The 22,044-nt window shown below is 38.9% G+C and overlaps 1 protein-coding gene and 1 long non-coding RNA gene across 4 annotated transcripts in view; one reads left to right on the top strand and one right to left on the bottom strand.

The window, feature by feature from the left end:
* Nucleotides 1–22,044, top strand: part of LOC134730835 (uncharacterized) — a 429,507-nt gene that overhangs the window by 358,074 nt on the left and 49,389 nt on the right. The window contains exons 5-6 of the long non-coding RNA XR_010112831.1: nucleotides 3,233–3,361; nucleotides 3,977–4,107. This is a non-coding gene — a long non-coding RNA (uncharacterized LOC134730835). The remainder of the gene's footprint in view (nucleotides 1–3,232; nucleotides 3,362–3,976; nucleotides 4,108–22,044) is intronic.
* The window catches only part of SLC30A8 (solute carrier family 30 member 8), a 226,930-nt gene continuing 204,896 nt past the window's right edge, over nucleotides 11–22,044 (bottom strand). For 2 of the 3 annotated variants that reach the window (XM_055116878.3, XM_063606462.1), the window contains 5 exons: nucleotides 18,919–19,072; nucleotides 14,897–15,047; nucleotides 13,248–13,353; nucleotides 5,558–5,692; nucleotides 2,622–4,186 (listed from right to left, as the gene is read on the bottom strand). In XM_055116878.3, the coding sequence (XP_054972853.1) occupies nucleotides 4,041–4,186; nucleotides 5,558–5,692; nucleotides 13,248–13,353; nucleotides 14,897–15,047; nucleotides 18,919–19,072 (692 nt within the window). In that variant the 3' untranslated portion in view covers nucleotides 2,622–4,040. Of the gene's footprint in view, nucleotides 4,187–5,557; nucleotides 5,693–13,247; nucleotides 13,354–14,896; nucleotides 15,048–18,918; nucleotides 19,073–22,044 lie in introns of all 3 variants that reach the window. The other variant, XM_057303084.2, reaches the window with a different exon arrangement.

Below are 22,044 nucleotides of genomic sequence, written 5' to 3'. Positions count from 1 at the left end.
TAACCCAAACTCTCTCTTTCTTGATTTTATTTTAAACAACACACACTAACATTTTAAAATAGAATTTAAACAGGTGCCCAGTAACAGAATGACAAACGTTAAGTGTGAAATCAGAAAGTTAAAAAACTAAACCGCAGATGGTCACCTTTTTATTTTTTTTAACATCCGCCTGCGCTGGACTGTTAAGTGGCCTCATCACTGTCAAGCCAGGCAGGATTTGTAAAGCTTGGGATGTGTGTATTCAGAGATGACATTTGCTTGGTGCCTTTAATGATTTCTGTAATTAGTCATTTAAACAGATTGCCCTGTGATCCAAAACAGGGAATACAGAGAGATGAGCTGAGAAAATCATTTCCTGGAGGCACTTTAGAGCTAATTGTGGAAAATGAGGCTTGTCTCTTTGCAAGACTCTCTGGATCACATTTCATTGGGTGGGGATGGAGCTGGAGAGCAACATTCTCCAGGAATCTATAAAATGTATATGCCTGGGAGGTGTTTTTCTTTTTGACACCACAGTGCTAAAAGACTTTGTTGGGTCACAAAATTTAACAGATATTAAGTGATCCAAATTTGCCACTGGCAATTTAGAAACCAGAGAAAGAAATGCACCCGGTCAGAGAAAGTTGAGGCTACATGACAGAGAAAAGCCAAGAACTTGATATTTCACAGGAATAGGGTAAGACTTGGGAGACCTATGACTTTGCCTTCATTGCACTGGACAGTTGTTCTTTTTATTAATAAATGTCCTTGGAGTGACAATTCTGCTCTTCAAAGATAAAAGTGGAAGCTTTCAGAGACAGTCAGAAAGGGATTCGACTATTTTAATTAATTCATCACTCTCACTAGGTAACAGCCTCTCAGTAAATGCCTTTATCCCAGCAAGCCTCCATTGTTCCTCTGAGAAACAGCTGTTTAATTCTCACCAATAATTTTGCCACTGCCTTGTGGGAACGGTGTTGATAACTCAAAATTTCTCGAAAGTTGAGATGATTTAAAATTCTGTGTCCACTCATGTTTGTACATAATAAAAAACAACATTTAACATGTACTGAACACTACATGCTATGCACTGCTCCAACATTTTTAAGTGTCCTAATTTATTAAACTCTCACACATTTGAATAGGGAGGTTTTACTGATCAGGAAATCGAGGATCAGAGCATTTAAGTAACTAGCTCGAGGTCACAGAGCTAATAAAGGGAAGAGCTAAGATTCAAACTCAGACAATCTAGCTTCAGAACTGATGCTTAATGTGTAAACATCCTTTCTTTCATGTCCTTCAACATTCCCATTTCCCATCTGTAACCAAACATATGGAAGGCATAAATTTCTTTTATGGGTCCTAACATCACCACAGAGCCCTAGATAAATCTTAAGTGGGTGCTGGATGATGGTGAAGCATATTAAAAATGGAGGCTGGTGGTAAAGTTGACCTGATTTCACTACTCAGAAGAACAGAGTGTTGCTTTGAAAGACATAAAAGAATGTAGATGACAGGTTGATGAGTGCAGCAAACCACCATGGCACATGTATACCTATGTAACAAACCTACATGTTCTGCACATGTACCCCAGAACTTAAAGTATAACAATAACAAAAAAAAAGACATAAAAGATCATTAATGTTTTGATAGCTGGAGAGAATACAATGCCATGAAGTAAAGAATTCAACTACATGATTCCACTAACTTCCAGTGACCTGGAGTTCTGACCACACCAGGGAAAGGGTAATGGCAGAGTCAGAACTTCAGAATTGATGGATGGTGCATAAAGCCCCTGAGTAGCATCTGTTTTTTCATCTCAAAATCCTTAAAATCTCCCTTGTAGATTGTCTTGCATTTTGCCATATAAACATCTACTGTTCAGAGTTTTCAATCTAGCTGACTAAAAAAGCAGAATTTCAGGGAAACAACAGAAATACCCTGGGGCCATGGGACAATTACTTTGGTTGACACACAAATCTCCCTCCATAATGATTACCTGACATTCAGTGAATTTCTGACTTAAAATGAAATCTAAACATGATTTTCAAAAAGAAGCAGAAGCAAAGAATTATACTAACACTTGTGTGTTTGCCAAGTCACCTAGTCTTTAGGGCGTCCTATGCAAAATATGGAAAAACAAAACCATTCAGTGGTCCTTCAGACAGGAAAAGTGATTTGGCATAAACCATTCTTTCCATTTTGAGAACCCGATGTGGCAGGAGACGTTGGGAACCTGAGCAGCTCTAATCCTGGTTGCCTAAACAAGCTCACTGAGGTGGGGGATGAGTATATTTGTCTCTACTGAGCAGGGAAAGCTCAGCAGAATGCTAAGTAGCTATTTCAGTGGTGCTGATTGATTTGCAGAGATGGCACAGATGTGACCTCCTCAGTCAAAGTCAATGTTTTCTTGGCCCTCAAATTTCAGAAAAAAATACAAATATAAATGATAAATAATGACAAGGCCCAGATATAGCCTCAGAGTCATTGCCTCAACAATTATTAATGCCTGCTAGGTTTCTAGTACCTTGCTAGAGTCTGACAACAACATAAAAATCATCTAAGACCTATCTCCTGTTCTCTACAATACTCATAACCATAAAGTTGCAAAAAGTATGTAGTTTTAAAAATCACAGCGTGGAGAGTTTTCTTTGCATCATGTATTTTGCTTTTTCAACTAAAAGCTAACAGACAAACATAAGTGTGCCTTGTGCCTAGTCTTCTTTTTGCCTAGAATGTCCTTCTCTTCTTCATCTTCCTGGAGAGCCTCCATATGTAATTCAAAGTCCAGCAGGGCTGTCACCTCAATGACGTGAAACATCACTGGCCATGCCCATCCGGCAATATCCATCGCTTTCCTTTTATACCCCACTACATCATTGCAATTCATGATACTATTGTAGCTGCCAGTGTATGTGTCTAGCTGTCCCACTCAATGAACTCCTGTGGTTGACAATCTTCTGGACTATGGCTCATCTTTAGAAGCATCTCTGGGTAACTTTTAAAAATGCAGAAGTCCAGGTTCCAAACCAAACCCATTGACATAGGATTTCCAGAATGTTGGCCTGCACATCTTTAGTTTACTCTCCACAGATAGATAATGTTGAGTTGCTACCAGAACATAGAAGCACTTGCTGCGTCTGATTCCTCTTTATAGTTTCAATGCTAAGCCCAATGTCTAGCACAAAGCAGTGCTCAGATCATGCTCGTGGACTGAATGAATTGGTTGCATCTGCTTTATTCCTTCTTGCAGGTAAATATCTAAATTATCTGTGGCAACAACTTGGTGGGGTCAACTCGAATGTTTTTGTCGGTTGTTCTTGAAGACTTCTGGGTCTCTACAACCACATTCTTTGGCTGGTGCCAGTGTTTAAGCACTCTGGTAGGTGAAAATATTTCCTTTTGAACAGTGATTATATAAAGTTTTGAAATAAACAAGTTAGAATTTAGAAATAAGAGGGATTTATTGCCAAAATGTGACAAGTAAATAAAAATTAGTTGTAAGAACCTCTCTGTATATTCATACATATTTCCAATTCAGAGTAGAAAAAAAAAATCACATTACAGCTTGGTGAGAGAACCAAGTTCTAATGTGGTGTTAGCATACAGAGTCACTTTTATTCCTGACTTGGCTCTCCTTATTTTTTGTTTCTAATATTTTGGTAAAATTTTGTGACTATTTGTCCCTTCCACTGATTTCTAGTAAGACTTTCCTGAGTTCAAATTTACCTATGTGTTCTCAAGATGCATTATTGGAAGGGAGATGAATTTGGTATTGCCGATAGTTACAAACAGCTGTTACTTCGGCTCCACTCAGGAATAATCTATATACACATTCCTGCAATTGAACACAGCTACTGATCAGTATATAATCCAATTGATTGATGGATCTCAGTGCCTCTTCCTTCATGGTAAATGGAACTAAATAAATAGATAAAATGTGCATTGCACCATGACATGAATTTCTTCCTTTGGTTCCTTATTTTCTATGATGCAGAAACTGCATAGCAGCATGTTTGAAGGTGGCCTGTCAAATTTGGGAAGCTGACGGTGTGACTGAGCTAGTCACAGGGGTCTTCACAGAAAAGGCAGTCAGGGTCCTGGTCAACTGGAGATTCCATCTGAATGGTGAGTGAGTGCACCGTAAAGCTTTTGCTAAGGGCTTTAGCAATTTCTCTCCGAACCACTTGGCTGTCCCGGCTGGCTGCTGTTGATAAAGAACCACAGGGAGATTAGCACTGATTGCACACGCTTGGGCGACTGCTCTGACTCCAACTTCAAGTACTTTGTCTTTGACCTGCTGGGGTGGGGCAGAAGCAGGGCACTCAGAGGAAGCCACGTTTGCTCTGATAATCAGCTACATTCACACAGACAAGGCAGGGGAAACTCTAGTGCAGCAAAGTGCCCTGTCGATATGGGAACTCTTTCTGTCCACTGTTATCTCTGGAGTCTGGCATTCCTAGGAGCTTAGTATGGAAGGGGAGACAAGCCCTGGAAAAAGCCAAGACAGAACTATTATTTCTTATCCAGCCCTGCTCACCAGCTCCCAGGGATCTCTGGGTTGCAGGCTTTGTATGTAATCAGAATTTATATCAAGGATAGTGACAGGAGCCAAGAAGCGTTTAGAGCTCCCCACAGACCTTTCTTAGAGCAGCAACCCTCATTGCCATTTTTTTTCCTGTCCCAAATGCTATCAGCAGGCTGTAAAGTCTCCTCCATAGCAACCTGAGTGTTTACTAGATTCTTCCATTTGCAGTGAAATATTGGCATAGTGAATGCTGTAAATTCCCTGGTCAGACCTAAGCCCCTTCGAGAAGATGAGGATGTCTGAGAAAGCACAGTTTTCAAATGACCGTCACTAGTGTTCCTGTCCCCTGCCCCTAAGTAAGTAACTCCTTGAGTCATTTTTTAGCAGCCTAATGTGTTATCCTTGGCCTGAGCTTTCTCTTGAGGCAGTAAATGCCCTCCCACTGCCTATCCTCCCAGCTCTAGGACATATCAGAGACAAAATTAACTTCTTGAAAAAGTAATTTTTAGTATAAACCTAGTATTATAAGAATTTTCTCACATGGCTACAGAATTTCTAATCATACAGTGTGGGACCCCACCATAATTCCTATTAGCACATCCATTAGCTTCTTAGAAATTTAAGAGTGGGGCCGGTGTCTCTTTCATCTTCCTATTTTCAGTGCTAGGAAAAACATCTTATACATAGGAGATACTCAATTAAGATTAAGTTTTTAATTCATTCCTATTATTTGACTGATAGGGCACCAAGCCAAACAGATGAAGTTGAATATTCAGAGTCCAAGGCCTTGAAGTGGCGGTTGCATTTTAGTCCTTTGTTCTGTCTGTCCTCGGCCCTCTGCAGTCAGCCCCAAGAATGTCGTGGGTATCATTGTTGCTATGACAACATCAATAAGTGGGCTGGTTTCAAAGGCCCTTGGTAATAGAAAACACTTTATAATGTTTTGACAAGCAACAGACAATAAGGGCAGCTCTACAAAAAGAAGGGAAATCACTGACTTTACAGGACAAGGACTGAATTTTTTCCAGGGTGTTTACAAAACTCACTGACCTGTAGCAACATGAGCTGAGAGAATTACTTGATTCATTGTTAGAGACCAGATGTGCAGGCTGTGCACAGACACCACCCCGTCGACTGCTAAAATAAGCTCTTTCACACCACTGTAATTCAGGCTCTTTGGCACACCTGACAAAAGGGAAGAGATGGAGGCTGTAGTTATTCAACTAGATACAGCTCATTGAATTACCTAAACAAGCTGCAAAGTCCTCACCAAAATTTCAATGTGTTCATCCCTTTGCTGGTTTCTTACTCCAAATGTTTACAAATAAGATTTACCTGACTACTTCAAGGTTTACCATCAATCGAAAATTCCCACTCAGAATACTTGCAGAATTTACTATGCAATAACCAACAATGGTAATTATCCTTAGTTTTTATGGTATACTATTAAACTAACTGTGCCTTTTCCAGCTATCTTTATAAACACTCTGGAAAGTAAAATGAAATAACATGAAATTTGGTATCAAATAATCACGGGTTAGCATCCTGACGACAACTATTGTGAATTTACCCAAATCCCAGAACTTCTCTGATCCTCAGCACATTTGTAGTAAAATAAGGGTGTTAAGAACAACACATAGATCACAGAGATCTTTGAGGAGCAATTCAGAAAATATCTAATCATTATGAACAGCAATGTTGTACAAAGATTAGTTACCCAACAGGTCATTTAGTGAACTGTGCTAATAGACGATCCTAACATTGTATAATACCATCTTACTCGGTTTGTAAGTTTTCCATTATTTTAGCTACATTGGAGGATGCTGTAGAAGAGATGTCTAAGTACAGCCCTTTTTTAGCCTCTACTTCAGTTATGTACAAACAACACAAACACCTGGGGTGTTTATTAAAAATAAATGTACCACGACTCCATTCCAGACCTAAAAGGAAATTTCTATGGATGAAGCTCCAAAATCTAGAGTCTTTCAGAGTGGTTTTCAACCTTGGATGCACATTAGTATTACCAGAGGAGATTTTAGAAATCCTGATGACTAAGTTACACCCAAGACCAATTAAATCAGAATCTCTGTGGATAAGGCCCAACATCAATGCTCATTTGGTGATTCTATCAGGCAGCCAAGATTAAGAACCACTGCACCAACATTCATGAGCCACTGAGCAGCTCTGCTTTGCAGTGGTTCTCTAGTCTGACTACATGTTTTTAAAAATACCAAAGCCAGCCCCAACCCCAGACAATTAAATCAGAATCTCTGGGTGATATAGTTTGCATATTTATCCTTGCCAGTGTCTCATGTTGAATTGTAATCCCTAATGCTGGAGATGGGGCCTGGTGGGAGGTGTTTGGGTCATGGTGCCAGATCCCTCATGGCTTGGTGCTGTCTTTGCGATTATGAGTGAGTTCTTGCAAGATTTGGTCATTTAAAAGTGTGTGGCACCTCCCTGCCCTTGCTCCATTCTCATCATGTGACGTGCCTGCTCCCCCTTTGCCTTTTGCCGCTATTGGAAGCTTCTTGAGGCCTCCCCAGAAGCAAATGCCACCATGCTTCCTGTACAGCCTGCAGAACCATGAGCCAATTAACCTTATTTTCTTTATAAATTATCCAGTCTCAGGTATTTCTTTATAGCAATGTGAGAACAGCCTAATACACTGGGTATGGGAGGCCTGAGCATAAGCATTTTTTAAAAGCTTCCCAGAGGATTATAATGAACAGCTAGAACTGAGAACCATCTACTTAAAGAAATGGGGAACCCTTAACCCTCCTTTTGAAAAATTTAACCCATTTATGCCTGGGGTTGCAATTTTTTGAATTTTTGCAATCAGACCTTGGCAATGACCTTGAGCAGGATATAAATAACTCTCACATGCTTAGCGTTCCAATAATGAAACACTCGGCAAAAATGGGCTAAGAACCTTGCTCATGGGGGATTTCCTCCTTGGAGTTAACTCAAAATTCTCTACAGCATGAGCTGAGTTTTTGATCCTACCTCATATTGTTTGCGGAAGTAACAAAGAGCTGGTTATCATGCTATTTTACTCTATGAGTGGCAAAAGACCTAGGCTCCTAGAAGCAGATGAAAGGAGTTCTTGTCTCAAATTAGCCATACAATGTGAATAAAGTCATGGGTAAAATTGTTATAATAATAATAACAAACTTTTATTGAGGGCCCACTATGTGTAAAGTTTGTGCAAAGTACTTTATATATAGCAATTATCTCATTTAATAGTCCTAAAAACTTTAGAAGCTAGTTATTAAGGTTACAATTCTTATTTAACTAGAGAAAAGGAAATTGAGGTCAGTTAGATTAAGGAACATTGCTAAGGCCACACAGAGAAGTGGCAGAATCAGGGATATCAGATCCCAATGTCTGTGCTCTAGAAGTGGCAGAATCAGGGATATCAGATCCCAATGTCTGTGCTCTGAGTATAAAGTGTTACGCAAATACTAGAGTCTAGGAATTGCAATCAAAACACTGTCTGTTATGCCTAATGTGTGTCATCTCTTTGGGGAAGTGCTGTTGACCATTTGAAGACTTGCTATCATTCATCTAGGCCCTTTGAAATTAAGTCATGATCCCACTACCCTTTTTTCACTTGTCTCCTTCATCTCATTACTATTATAGAGAACATAGGTCCACCATGACTTATTTTATTATAACAAACAGTGTTGCCAGGCAAGAGGCATGGCCCCACTGGCCTCAATGCTCCATCACATCCTAGAACTTTCTTTTACTTGGGGGGGAGTCTGAAAAAATATTAATGCATCCAGGAAAATATCTAAATTAGTGTTTAATAAATAACTTCCCAGACTTATAAATGTATTTGAAAAACCACTGATCATTCATAATTAAATAATTGCATTTGAAATCAATAAGATATAATATTTCACCTATTAGAGTAGAAAAGAATGAACAGTTTGATAATACTCAGTGGTTGTGATGATGTGAGGAAAGGGGCACTTTCATATGCTGTTGAGGGGAAAGAAATTGATACTGTATCTTTGGTAGAAATGGTAATATCTATCAAATTTTGAAATGCATGTGATATAGTTTGGCTGTGTCCCCACCCAAATCTCACTTTTAATTGTAATGATCCCCACATGTCAAGGGTGGGGCCAGGTGAAGATAATTGAATCATGGGGGCAGTTCCCCCATACCGTTCTCCTGGTGGTGAATAAGTCTCACAGATCTGATGGTTTTACAAATGGGAGTTCTCCTGCAAAAGCTCTCTTGCCTGCTGCTATGTAAGGAGTGACTTTGCTCCTCCTTTGCCTTCTGCCATGATTGTGAGGCCTCCTCAGCCATGTGAAACGGTGAGTCCATTAAACCTCTTGTTCTTTATAATTACCCAGTCTCAGGTATGTCTTTATGAGCAGTGAAAAAACATACTAATAAAGCACGTAAGTTTTGAAACAGCAATATCACTTCTAGGAATTATTCACTTCTAGGAATTATTCCACAGATATACAAGTGCTAAAAATATATATGTACAAGGGTGGTAATTACATCATTGTTTATAGTAATTACATCATTGTTTATAATGTCCATCACAAGCAAGTACTTCCATGCTGTGGAGTAATTACAGCTGTGAAGAAGAATGGGGTATATCTATGTATGTGCTAATATAAAAGATCTCCAAATGAAAAATGCCAGGTGCAGAGAAAAAATGTGAATCAATATGTAATCCCATTTTTATAAAAAAAGGTACACACTTACATCACATATACATATACATGTATGTGTGTATATATATATATATGCAAATGCACAAATATCTTTGGAAAGATAAATGTCAACTTATTAACAGGTATTATCCCTGAAGAATAGGACTGAGAAGTCAAAGATGGAATTATAAGGAGACTTTTTAAAATTATTTCATACTTTTCTGTATTATTTTTAAATTTTACTAAGTACTATACTAACATAGTTTGAAAACCTAATTTAAAAATTAAGTGTCTTCCAGAAAGGAGTTATCTGCCAGTTTCTATAACTAGCTGACGTAGTCCAGTCTCTGCACTTTTCCTGAAGTAAAATAAAAGATAATCACCAGGGAAGAGCTATAGCGAGACACACAAAGAAAAGCGGAATATAAGTCATTTCAAATTGTACACCAACTTGTCTTTTATCTTTCTTTAAGTCAATAACTTCCATAATAGCAACAACAGCTGCAGCTCAGCACTCAGGAAAGAAAATGGATGCTTCTGTGGCTTGACAAACCAAATATTCTCAAGTTTAGAGACAGAAAATTCACTATTACTCTGTGACATTTGACTCCATTATCAATTTCACTGTTGTCAACACTATTATCTTTCAACAATTATAGTGAACACCAAGAACAAACCTTTAAATGTATACTTAGCAGTGAACACTACTTAGCAGTGAACGCTAACGAAGTGTGAGCTGTCACTGAAGGCAACTGCACTCTGAGACCAGATCTACCTTATGTCAAAATGTGCTGGACAGAAAAAAAAAAAAAAAATCAGCTAATGTCTGGATATTTCAATCATCTGGATGTTTGATATGATGCAAACTTCTAGCTCTCACTGAATTTTACAGGTGCCATTCCCAGAGCCAGCATGTGGGAATCCCTTCAGTGGTACTAAAAGATTAGTCCAGTGGTTCCTGAAGTGTTGTCCTGGGACCATCAGCACCAGCATCTTGTTAGAAATTCAAATTCTTGCCCCTCCTACTCCCCAGTAAGATATACTGACTCAAGAATTGTGGGAGTGGGCTCAGATATCTGTGTTTCAATAAACCCTCCACGTGATTCTGATGCCACTAAAGTTTGAGAACTGCTGGGTTAGTCTAATAAGGGTTTTAGGCAAGTCCTCCATAATACCTGTTTTCCTGGAATGTAAGATAGATAGAAAATAATATCATTTGTTAATTACAAATGGCCAATGTAGCAATGATAAATCACCTTGTAAATATAATCAAGTACCTTAGGTCTCCAATAAACCTTATTTTTAAATTTTAAACAGTTTTAAATTGACATGATAATTGTACATATGTATGGGACACGCAGTGCTGTTGCCATACAGATAATTCATAGTGATCAGATGAGGGTAATTGACAAATTCATCATCTCATACATTTATTATTTCGTTGTATTGGGAATGTTCAATATCTTCCTTCTAGCTCTTTGGAACTATATATTATTGTTAACTATATTCTTGTCATTCTGTAGTGCTATAGAACACTAGAGCTTATTCCTGCTATCTCATTGTAATTTTGCATCCTTTAACAACTCTCTCCCTGTCCTACTCTTCCCCTTCCCTCCCTCTGCTATCTGTTCTACTTTTCACTTCTATGAGAACAATTTGTTTTTAGCTCCCACATAAGAGCCAAAACATGTGGTGTTTAACTTTCATTTCCTGGCTGATTTTACTTAGCATAATGTCCTCCAGTTCCAACCATGTTTCTGCAAATAACAGGATTTCATTCTTTTTCATAGCTGAATAGTATTCCATTGTGTATATACACTGCATTTTCTTGATCCATTCATCTATTGTTGGACACCTAGGTTGCACTCCCACACTTTCCCTTTGATGCTCCAGTCAAATCTCCTCTGGTTATTTATTGCCTTGGCCCTTTCTTACTGGGGGGACTAGCCCCAGCATCTCTAGTCAGCCATCTTGCTGATGTCACTCTCTGACATACTTTAATATTCCAAGATAATGTCAATGGGAGTCAGTAGTTCTCCCATTTCAAGTACTACTGAATGGTTCTTCTGGTAATGAAGATGGATTTATTCTGATCAAGACTCTCTTATCTGGCCTTTCTGAGGCCATCAGCATCTATGATTGACTGGTTCTATGGCCACAGTCTATAACCAAAAATTGAGAATATCTTGCTGTGCAGATAAATATACAGTACAGTGTTTATCTCCACAATGTAGCTTCATATTTCCTATATTCCAGTCAACCCAAAATGCTAGCTGAGAGTTTATATTTACTGAGCTCCTACTGTGTTCTAGACATAATGCCATTTATTTCATCTAATCCTCTCAACAACACTATATTGTGGATGTGATATTCCCATTTTTGAGTTGAGAAACTGAAGTTCAGAGGAGATTGTCTGAGGTCTCACAGCTAGAAACTTGCATGACTAGCATTTGAACAGAGGTGGGTCTGATACAAAGATCTTGCTTTTTCAACTATATGATGTGTCTCTTTGCGCTAACTCTGCCAGTAAAGATGTAGCCTAGAAAGGGCAGAAACCAGTAGTTCTTCAACAATTTTATGCCAAATGAAAAGAAAATCACCAAACTGCAGAATGGGGGAGAGGAGGCAGGCAGTAAGCTTTAGGCATAAGGACGGATTTCTTTGCAGTGAGGGTTATTTATGTGATCTATTCCTGGACAGTTGGAAGACTCAAAGAGCCCAGAGAGAAATTTCACAGGCCCAGGAGAGTAGTCAAGGATAATGATAAGGGGCTGTAGATGATGAGGTTAATAACATAAGATCCTACTCGGGGCTAAGAGCAGACCTCAGCAAAGCCTCTGGGACCACTGGCCCCTGCTCCCAGCCGTGTTAAGATTTCTAATAAGAGGCCCACACCTCTTCTTTGTAGCAGTTCCCACTACTGCATTTCTGTGTAATTTTTTGAATAATCTCTTTCTCCTCTTATTAAAGTATTATCCCCATGAGGACAAAGCTTTTTTTATTTATTTTATTTTGTTGAGGTAGGGTCTTACTCTGTCACCCAGGCTGCAGTACAGTTGTGCCATCTCGGCTCACTGCAGCCTCTGCCTCCCAGCCTCAAGCGATCCTCCCATCTCAGTCTCCTGACTAGCTGGGACTACAGGTATGCACCACAATGCCCAGGTAATATTTTGCATTTTTTGTTGAGACGAGGTTTTGCCATGTTGCCCAGGTTGGTCTTAAACTCCCGGACTCAAGCAATCCTCCCACCTCAGCCTCCCAACCTGTAATTCCTGGAATTATAGGCATTAGCCACTGTGCCCAGCCCATATTTTATTTTACTATACTTTATTTTAAGAGACAGGGTCTCACTATGTTGCCCAGGCTGTAGGGCAGTGGCTATTCACAGGCACAATCCTACTACTGATCAGCATGAGAGCTTTGATCTGCTCTGTTTCTCATCTGTGCCAGTTCACCCTTCCTTAGGCAACCTAGTGGCACCCTGTTCCCAGGAGGCCATACTGATGTTGAACTTAGTGCAGACACCTGAACCTCATAGCACACTACAGCCCAGAACTTCAGAAGAGAGCTATGTTCTGCTCTGCTCATCTCTGTAATTCTAGTTCTGAGCACACTACCTAGCACAGAGTTGGGGCTCAATAAACACTTGCCGGACAAACAAATAAAAGGTCACCCTTGTTTTATTCTACTCTGAGATATAATTTGATAAAAATGTTTAGCTCTAATGCAGCCTGGGGGGTAAATTTATGTAGTTTTTTTCCTTAGGTCTTTTCCAGGTATATTTATATTTTTGTAGTATCTCCTCATGGTGTTTATACTTACTGTTTTTACACTGTGAGATATTACATAACAGTTGCTAGAGCAAGAATAGAAACCAGTTCTTTTTACTTGTTCCCATATGAAAAAAATCAAATGACTGTTTTCACAAAAATTCCTTTTCACTTTAAATTTTTCCCATAATTCAAATTAACAGTGAGCATGCCTTGTAGCCATTCCCTTTTGTGATTCTAGGGAAGAGAAAACACTGACTCTGGGAGTAATAATAAAATCACTCCTACCTTCCATGAGTAAGATGGAGAAGTCCTTTAAGATAGTGATGGTGCTGGCCAAGACCAGGATGGAAAAGATGAATGTGCAGATTGGGTCGGCTATTTTATACTCTGGCTAGAAAAAAAAAAAACAGGGATTTTGGTTAACTGAATTCATACCTCTCTTTCAGAAAGTCTGATTAATAAAATAAGTAAACCTCCCTGTGTCTTTCCTTCTCTGTCACTCATTCACCCGTTTGACATGTGTCATCCAACTGAGAGGGAAGACTTTGTTTTTGAAGACTCAATCCTTCCTTTCAGCTTTAAACTACCAGCAAATAAAGAAGTAAGAAAGACTACAAGTCATGATCTCCCCATAATTTAAGAACTAAAAGGAAGAATATTCTTAAGTTTGCTCTCAAGAACCCTGATTTAACTTCTTGCAGATTAATAAAAGTACAGAGTATGTGACGAAAGTATGCATAAATATGCCCACAAGATCCAATGACTTTTTGGCCTTAATTATAATGAGCAGAAGAAAGGACATAACTTGTTCAGAAATTGCATGTGGCCAGCATACAGCTGGACTATGCTCTTGGCTGACTGGAGTGAGTTTATTTCTTTGCCTCTCGAGTGTTGCACATACTCAAGGCTGGCATCTTTGATGCAGTCTTAAAGGTGTGAACCAAAGTATCATCCTTGCTCAGTCGCCTCAGGGTGAAATGTCTGCTTTTCTACCCTTGAGAAAGTTCTATGCCACAGAAAAGTCTATGCCCCACTATCTTTAAGAAATTCAGCATCAACTCAACTTTTGTAAGTGGACCCTCAAACTAGTTTTGCCTTAGACCTAAAGCTTTCAGTGATCATTTTGCTCAACTGAATTTGGATATGTCTTTGTAATTTTTATTTCCATGTTTTCACTTTTTTAGGAAAAGCTGTGAGTCTCTGCAAATCAGACAATTGTGATGCAAACAGACAGAGCTAAATGTTCTTCTCCATTCTCTGCCTGCTAATCCATCTCTGTTATCAGTATTACCAGGTAGAGATCTGCAGTGGATATTTATTTGTTTAGGGTCAGAGGCTTACTGGGAAGTCATTCCCACTTTTCATTAGCACCTTGGCTTTTGGGGGAGAAGTTACCTCTCCCCCATTGTGGGCAATACTGGTGGAACAATAAATCAGGTGCTCTAACCTCCCTTCGGCCAAGCAGCAGATACAAGACACAACCTAGGTCAACTGGACTCCCGTTCACAGAAATATCATTCTTCAGAAGTGACAAAAACAGAAAAAAAAATCTGTTGAGACACATTTATTTCAGTGTGGTGTCTGGGACAGAAGTTGGATCGTTTCTAAAATCTAGATATCAAAATTTGCCCTTATTTCTACTTTGATGTCTGTCTAGGAGCACATCCAATAAATTTCAGCCAATAAATATACTTTTTGCTAAAGTGAGCCAGAGATGTTCCCTATTGCTTATAATCCAAGAACCTGAAGGTATTCACAGTTTTGTTGCTGTTCATCTTAACACCATGGTTGAGTGTTTGCTTGCTTTAGCTTTGCAAAGTAGTTTGTATAGGTAAACAGAGGATGCCCACTCTCTTTAAGTTAATGTTGGAGGGTCAGCTTCTGTACTACCTAATCTACATAAGTACTAGGATGGTGGGTAAACTCAAACTCACCTTAAAGTAGATAATAAGTGCACTAATTAGCACACTGATACTCTGAAATAGATCTCCAAGGGCATGCACAAAAGCAGCTCTGACGCTGGCATTGCCTTGTACTTCCTTGTGATTGTGGCCAAGGCATCTCTGGTGCAAAACCACAGTTAGTCTGAAAGAGAGAACAATGTTCTTAGCACACATGAGATCAGTCTTAAAAACGTAGGCAGCATAATGGAGGAGCTGGCAATAACATGCATTATCCAAAATGATGGATAGTTGAAATATTTATGCTTTAAAAAGAACTATCTTTGACTAATGTTTAAACACATATGTCATAGAATTTTAATACTTTTATACAAAAACAAACCACAAAGACTCATCCAGTTTACTCATTCATCCACCTAATGTTTATCTGTTTCATGTTGAAACTGGAAAGCATCACTTCTTAGATGAAAATCAAGCATTTGATAATGAAGGGAGGAAATCTCCTTTATTGAAGGTTGACTGACTGTCAGGCACCAAGCTGGCTTAAAGTCAAGCTTCATTGGGAGCTTAATTAAAAGTACTGGTTTCAAATGCAAAAAACACAGGAAGGGATAAATAAGGGAAAAATAAGATAAGTAGTGAATTTTATTGAGGTTTTATTTTACCTAATTTTGTGCATTTTCGAAAGAATCTTAAATTTGAATGATTTCTTACTGTCCAATGATGAGAATATTGTGCTCATGTATATAAAGCTATTAATCCAGAAGTATAAATATATTAATGTATGAAAAATGATCTTGTATGTGTACATACATATACACACAATATATTGCAAAGCTGAGCATCTCTTGTCTCAGTCAAAGTGATCAGTAGCAAACACTACAAACTATGTACATAATTCTGTTTATCTATAACTTTAAGAGGTATTAGACTAAAGGTAAAATTAGAACATTTTCACTGACAGCTAACAGTGTTTTGCCTTTCTGAACTTTTTCTAAACATTTTGGAACAAAGATTTAAAAGCACCAACATATTGTTCAACACCATGTATCCCATTCTATTTTCAGGTAAAGTGTCTGTTAAATCTCAGGTCATCACCACAAAGTGGAATGACCGCTAGCCATCTAGATCTCATCACTACTGAATGTGCAGTTTTCAGGTGTTCATTGTTTGGGTAGAAATTCACTCTCACCTAGGAGTTAACATTTAAGGTTCCTTAGACAGCCTGATATGGCTGACAGATCATAGAACCTCATCTGATCTGCCATGTGTGTTCATCACGTTGTCATTCATTCTTTTACTCATCTTATTGACAAAAAGAGAGAGGAAAAAAACTTGTGTAGTCACTCATATGCAGACACTTGTAAAAGCTTGGGCCATAAAGGTGAGTGAAAACAGTTGTGGTCACTCCCCAGTGTAGCTTTAAATGTGCTGGAGAAGGTAAAGATTAAACACCCCACTCCCCCACCGCACGCACACGTGCACACACACACACACACACACATACAAGTGGAAAATTCTAATTACAATAAGTCCACTGGTACTATGGGTAATACAACAGAGGAATCTGATTTAGTTAGAAAGACGTAGCAGCTGAGTTGAATTCAAAAGCTTAAGCTAGAGTTAAATATGCTGACGGGAGGAAATGTTTCAGGCAGTGAACTTAGCAGGCAATAGCCTTAAGGCTGTATTTATAACCTTCATCCTAGAATCTCTTCACAACTTCTATTGGAACTTTCTGTCCTGATTTTGAGTCCCCAGGGAATAGATTTATTCCTGAATCGCAATTCCGATATCTTTATATTCAAACAATACAGCATCTAGCAGCATTTGAAACCTGTAATCCCAGTTATTGGAGAAAATATTATAGTCACTCAGCATTCTTATCCATAAATAACTATCTACTTGCACAAAGAAGGCAGAGCTTTCCAACTGCCTTGACTTTCTGAGTGTAAAAAGCACCTGCAATGTTAAGGTCAATGTTCAAAAGCAGTTACGAGAAAAAGAAAATTTGGATGATAGCTGTTTAGAAAATCAAACCTGATCATTGAGGCCCCAGATTGATGTGATAGTTGGGTAGGTTTGTAGCCTTCATCTTTGTGTAGCATCAAGACAGCCTAAGTGACATATGACTCTCAGGAAGTTAATACTTGCATTCTTCCTTCTGCCTCAAGACCATATTGTTCTCCTTATGCAAAGCGGACTTTATTGACCCGTAGTCAGCAATATGTGTGCTCTGGCATATTTGTCTCCTAGAGGTGACAGATTTACATTGATCTACTCACACTTTTTCTCCCAGTGCCAATGTGAAACACATTTTCAAGTTAACTGGCTAAAGATGGGGATCTAGTCAGTGACAGCAGATCAAACACCATTCTTCTAATTATTTAGCTCAGAGATTTTGAGCAATGGTTCACAAACTGAGAGCTGGGTAAGTGAGATGTCAAGGGGCAAGGCTATTAGAATGACCTGAGGACCTTTTTCAAAGTGTACATGCTCAGCTATTCTTGAATTCCAGAGATGTCATTGTGCCCCCTCTTAAAATCCACTGTTTAAAACTTCATTTTTCGATCACTGTCTTCTCTACCTTCATGTAAAAATCTACCTCATAGCATGTGTCAAGTTGTATTGCAAGATAGATAGGCAGATGATAAATAGGCTGAGTTTCCTATTGCTTCTGTAACAAATAACCATGATGCTTTAGCAGCTTAAAACAACACAAACTTATTATAGTTCTGGAGGTCAGAAATCTAAAGTGGGTCTCTAGGACTGCATCCTTTGTGGAGGTTCTAGAAGGAAATTCATGTTCTTGTCTTTTCTAGCTTCTAGAGGCCACTTGGCTCCAGGCCGATTTCTCCATTTTCAACATCAGAAATACAGCATCTTCTCTCCTCTCTGATCTCCTGTCTCCCTCTTATAAGGACGCTTGTCATTATGTGGACCCACATAAGATAATTTCCCATCTTAATATCCTTCATCATATTTGCACAGTTCCTTTTGCCATATGATTTAACATATTCAGAAGTTCCAGGGGTTAGGATGTTTAAAGCTTTTTAGGAGAATGGGTCGATATTCTGTCCACCAACACGATAGCTAGCTAGATCACTAGATAGATAGATGGATGGATGGAGTTTTAAGTAGAGTTGCTCAGAATTAGACCCTCAAATGGGAAGGAGAAATTTGACTCAAAAAAATCAAAGTCCTGGCCTCAAAACCCCATTGCCTGAGCAATCCAGTAGTTCATTTTGGGAAAGGTAGACTCATTTGTCAAGGGACATATGCTCATCTCCTGTAAGAATGATTTAAGACTGCCTAGATAAAAGAATGGACAAGCAGGTTGAAACTTAAGGGAGAATTTAACTAACATAGCATAAGGAAGAATTTTCATGCAGTCACAATGCTGCAAAGATAAAAGAGGCTGTTTTTGAGGGAAATAAATTTCCTTTTATGAGTTCTATTAAAATATATGAAACTAATGACCATTTTATGGAAATGTTGCAAAAGAAAATGCAAAAGTAAAATGGGGACTGAAGTAAATACATTTTAGAGTCCCTTTCCACCCAGCTCACTGGGAAGCCACCATCTGCTCACCCCATAGAAATGGAACAGTAGTAAGTCATGCCCCATGTGGAACCATCAGCATGCCTGAGAGCAGAATGTAAAGAAGCTCAATTCTGGGTCTGCGAATCTGGATTAAAATCCTGGCTCTGTACTACTTAACTGGCAGTGTATTTAACCTCACTGGGCTTTAGTTTCCTAATCTATAACATAGGGGTGTTGTGAACATTAAAGTTGGTAATATATATTCAAACATCCTAACCCTGCCTCTAGCACACCAGAAGCTTTCAAAACATGATAGCTAGCAGAAGCCAATATTAAAAAACACTTTAGCTTAAACGAAAGCAGTCAACCTTATTTTCAATCTTAGAGCCATTCAAACACTCTGTCCAGCCTCTACCATCTTCACATGTACTGAGTTTTTTAAAAGGTCTTTGTCCAGATAGAGTTACAGGAGAGCCTCATGAGCAGTGTGTGGGGACCAGGGGATGACTTACACAATGTTGGCCGCCACTGCGCAGCTGGAAACGATGATCATCACAGTCGCCTGGATCTGGTAATCAGGATACAGCAGGCGCTCACATGCCAGGTACACTAGCACGCCAGTCACCACCCAGATGCACAGGATGGAGAGCAGGGCACCAAGGATCTCTAGGAATTCAAACACACACAGAAACCCACACATAGGTAACTCCATCACCTACACCCCCAAGAGTCATAAGACACTTTGCCACTTCCCCCAAAAAGAGGCTTCACACTAGTTCATCCAGTGATTCACAAAGTAAAAGTGTGGATGGATTTTAAAACTAAGAGAAAGAATTTTAATGTTGCATTCATAAAACACCAGCATCTGAGTCATTATGTTCCATCTTACTAAGTAATTTTCCAGCAAATTTTTAGAACATATTAATTGCTGCCTGCCCCTACCCCCTGTTTTCCTTGGGGATCTTAATTTAAACAGGTGCTAAAATGATTGAAACTTATTAGGAGGTAAAATAATGAGACACAGAGAGTAAAATGTGTTTAGAAACTCTTAATTTTGCCATAAAAAATTTACGACCTGCCAGTGCCAGCACCTTCAATGGAATAAAATAGTGAAAAGGGAAAGCTTCAGAGAGCACTTGAAGAAAATGAGTTTTATTTGCCAACGCAACATATTATAAACACAGAGGTGAGCTCAGAGGCTGACTAACACTCTGACTGCATTTTAAGAGCAACAGTACGAAAAAGAAGCATCAGAATAGAAGTGTTTACATCAATATGTAAAGATAAAATGGTGTTCAATCTGCCCACTGAGAAAAGTGCATTTGCTCACTTAGGAGTTAACACCTCACTCTGACCTTTAATTCAAACCCATAGATTCTGAAAACCCAGAAAGGTCTAGAAACATTCTGTGAGTCAGTGGTCAGGTACAATCCATCATTTAGTCCTTCCCCACTTTAAGCTAATCCCAGAGATTAGTTCCTTTTAAAGCAGAGTAATGTAATATATTATTACCCAGTGTGTGGCAATTATTTCCCAGACTTTAGTCATTTACAGACAACCTTCATAACGTTTTCCAAATCCACATGCTACCTGTCTTATTAACCACTTGATATTTTTTCAAATAAATTCACTTTTTACGCTTAGCTTCTTCCTAAACAATGTTATCCATGAAATTACATATTTGATGTGCTAGTTTATTTTGTAATGTGTATCAGGATGTGTAATTATTGTCCATGTGACACTTAAAATTATCTGACTAACCAACTGTGGAACATTTCTCACACTATGGGAAATGCTGATGCAGATGTTTAAGGCATGAGCTCAAGTGTCAGACATATATGGCCTGCCAGTGACTGGCTATGTGACTTTAGACAAGTCACTTAACCTATTTGAGCCTGAATTTTCTTATCTATATGTATTATAATAATAGAATATATGTAAAACAAGTTGCCATAGATTATAGGTTGAATTATGTTCCCCCCAAATTTATATGTTAAAGTACTAATCTTTGGCTGGGTGCGGCGGCTCATGCCTGTAATCCCAGCACTTTGTGAGGCTGAAGCAAGCGGATTGCCTGAGGTCAATAGTTCAAGACCAGTCTGGCCAACATGGTGAAACCCCATCTCTACTAAAAATACCAAAAAAATTAGCCAGACATGGTGATGTGCACCTGTAATCCCAGCTACTCAGGACGTTGAGGCAGGGGAATTGCTTGAACCGGGGAGGTGGAGGTTGCAATGAGCCAAGATTGTGCCACTGCACTCCATCCCGGGCAACAGAGTGAGACTCTGTCTCAAAAAAAAAAAAGTACTAATCTTCAATTCCTCAGATTGTGACTTTATTTGGAAATAGGGTCACTGCAGATTAAGTTAGTTAAGATGAGGTCACATTGGAGTAGGATGGGCCCAATATGGCTGGTGTCCTTGTTTAAAGTGGAAACCTGGACATAGACATGCAAATTGGGAAAATGCCATGTAAACATGAAAGCAGAGCTCTATGAGCTAAGGAATGACAAAGTTTCCCAGAAAACCACCAGAAGCTAAGAGAGAGGCCTGGAACTGACTTCCCCTCACAGACCTCAGAAGGAACCAACCCCACTGACGCCCAATTGCAGACTTCTGTTTTTCATAACTGTGAGACAATAAATGTCTGTTGTTTAAACGGAAATGTATTTAAAACCAAGTAATGTAATATATTATTACCCAGTGTATGGCAATTATTTCCCAGACCTCATTCATAGACAACCTTCATAATTTGTTATGAAAATTAATAATGTACCCCCCAAAATACTGTACCCAATTTGTAGTACATTATTAAGGCAGCCCTAGGAACCTAATACAACATATAGCAAACACTCAAGAAATTGTTATTTTATTAGTCTACTCAGGCTACTTACGACTCCCCTTTGCAGAAGTTTATGAGGACCAAGCCCAAGAATTTCTGGTTAGCCGGAAATGGAGGTTGAGTCTGTGGATGTCAGGTAGTGTGCTTCCTACCCATGAAAATCCAAAACAGGGTATGAAAGTGGAGTGTGTCTAACTCAAAACCCATGATTAGGAAGCACAGTGGGAAAAGAGCTGGCGAGGTAAAGCTCAATACCAAGAGCAAGAGTCAGGAGTCAGATCTTAAGACAAAACAAAGAGTCAGAAATCCAAAAGTAACTAGTTAGAACAGGAGGCACATGAGGATCATTGGTAAATGCTACAATGATTGCTTAAAAAAGAAATAAGTTAGCTTAGCTGGGCTCATTGGGCTGGCCAGATTATGGGTGTGTTGGGTATGAATGTGTTGGACTCACCTCTATATCTATAGAGGTGCTGTTTAATATGGTAGCCACCAATCATGCATGGCTGCTTAAAATGAAATTAAGTAAATTTTAAAATCTCGTTCTTCAGTAGCACTAGCTGCATTTAAAGTGCTCAATAGCTACATTTTACTGTATATTACAGAATATTGCCCTCACAGCAGAGAGTTCTATTAATAGCTCAGGGTCTTCCATGGCCACGATGCCAAAGTACAAGCAGAGATCTAAATTCTGAGTTCACCCTACATTTTCAAATCATCCTAGGTTTACAAAACTGCTTTGACAAATGGTATCAGAAAGGGTCAAGTACATGTAAAACTTTACACAGACAAAT

This window comes from Pan paniscus, chromosome 7 (genome assembly GCF_029289425.2).
Source record: "Pan paniscus chromosome 7, NHGRI_mPanPan1-v2.0_pri, whole genome shotgun sequence".
NCBI lineage: Eukaryota > Metazoa > Chordata > Mammalia > Primates > Hominidae > Pan > Pan paniscus.
The sequence above is the reverse complement of the archived record's forward strand: the minus strand, read 5'-3'. Positions and strand labels throughout refer to the sequence as shown.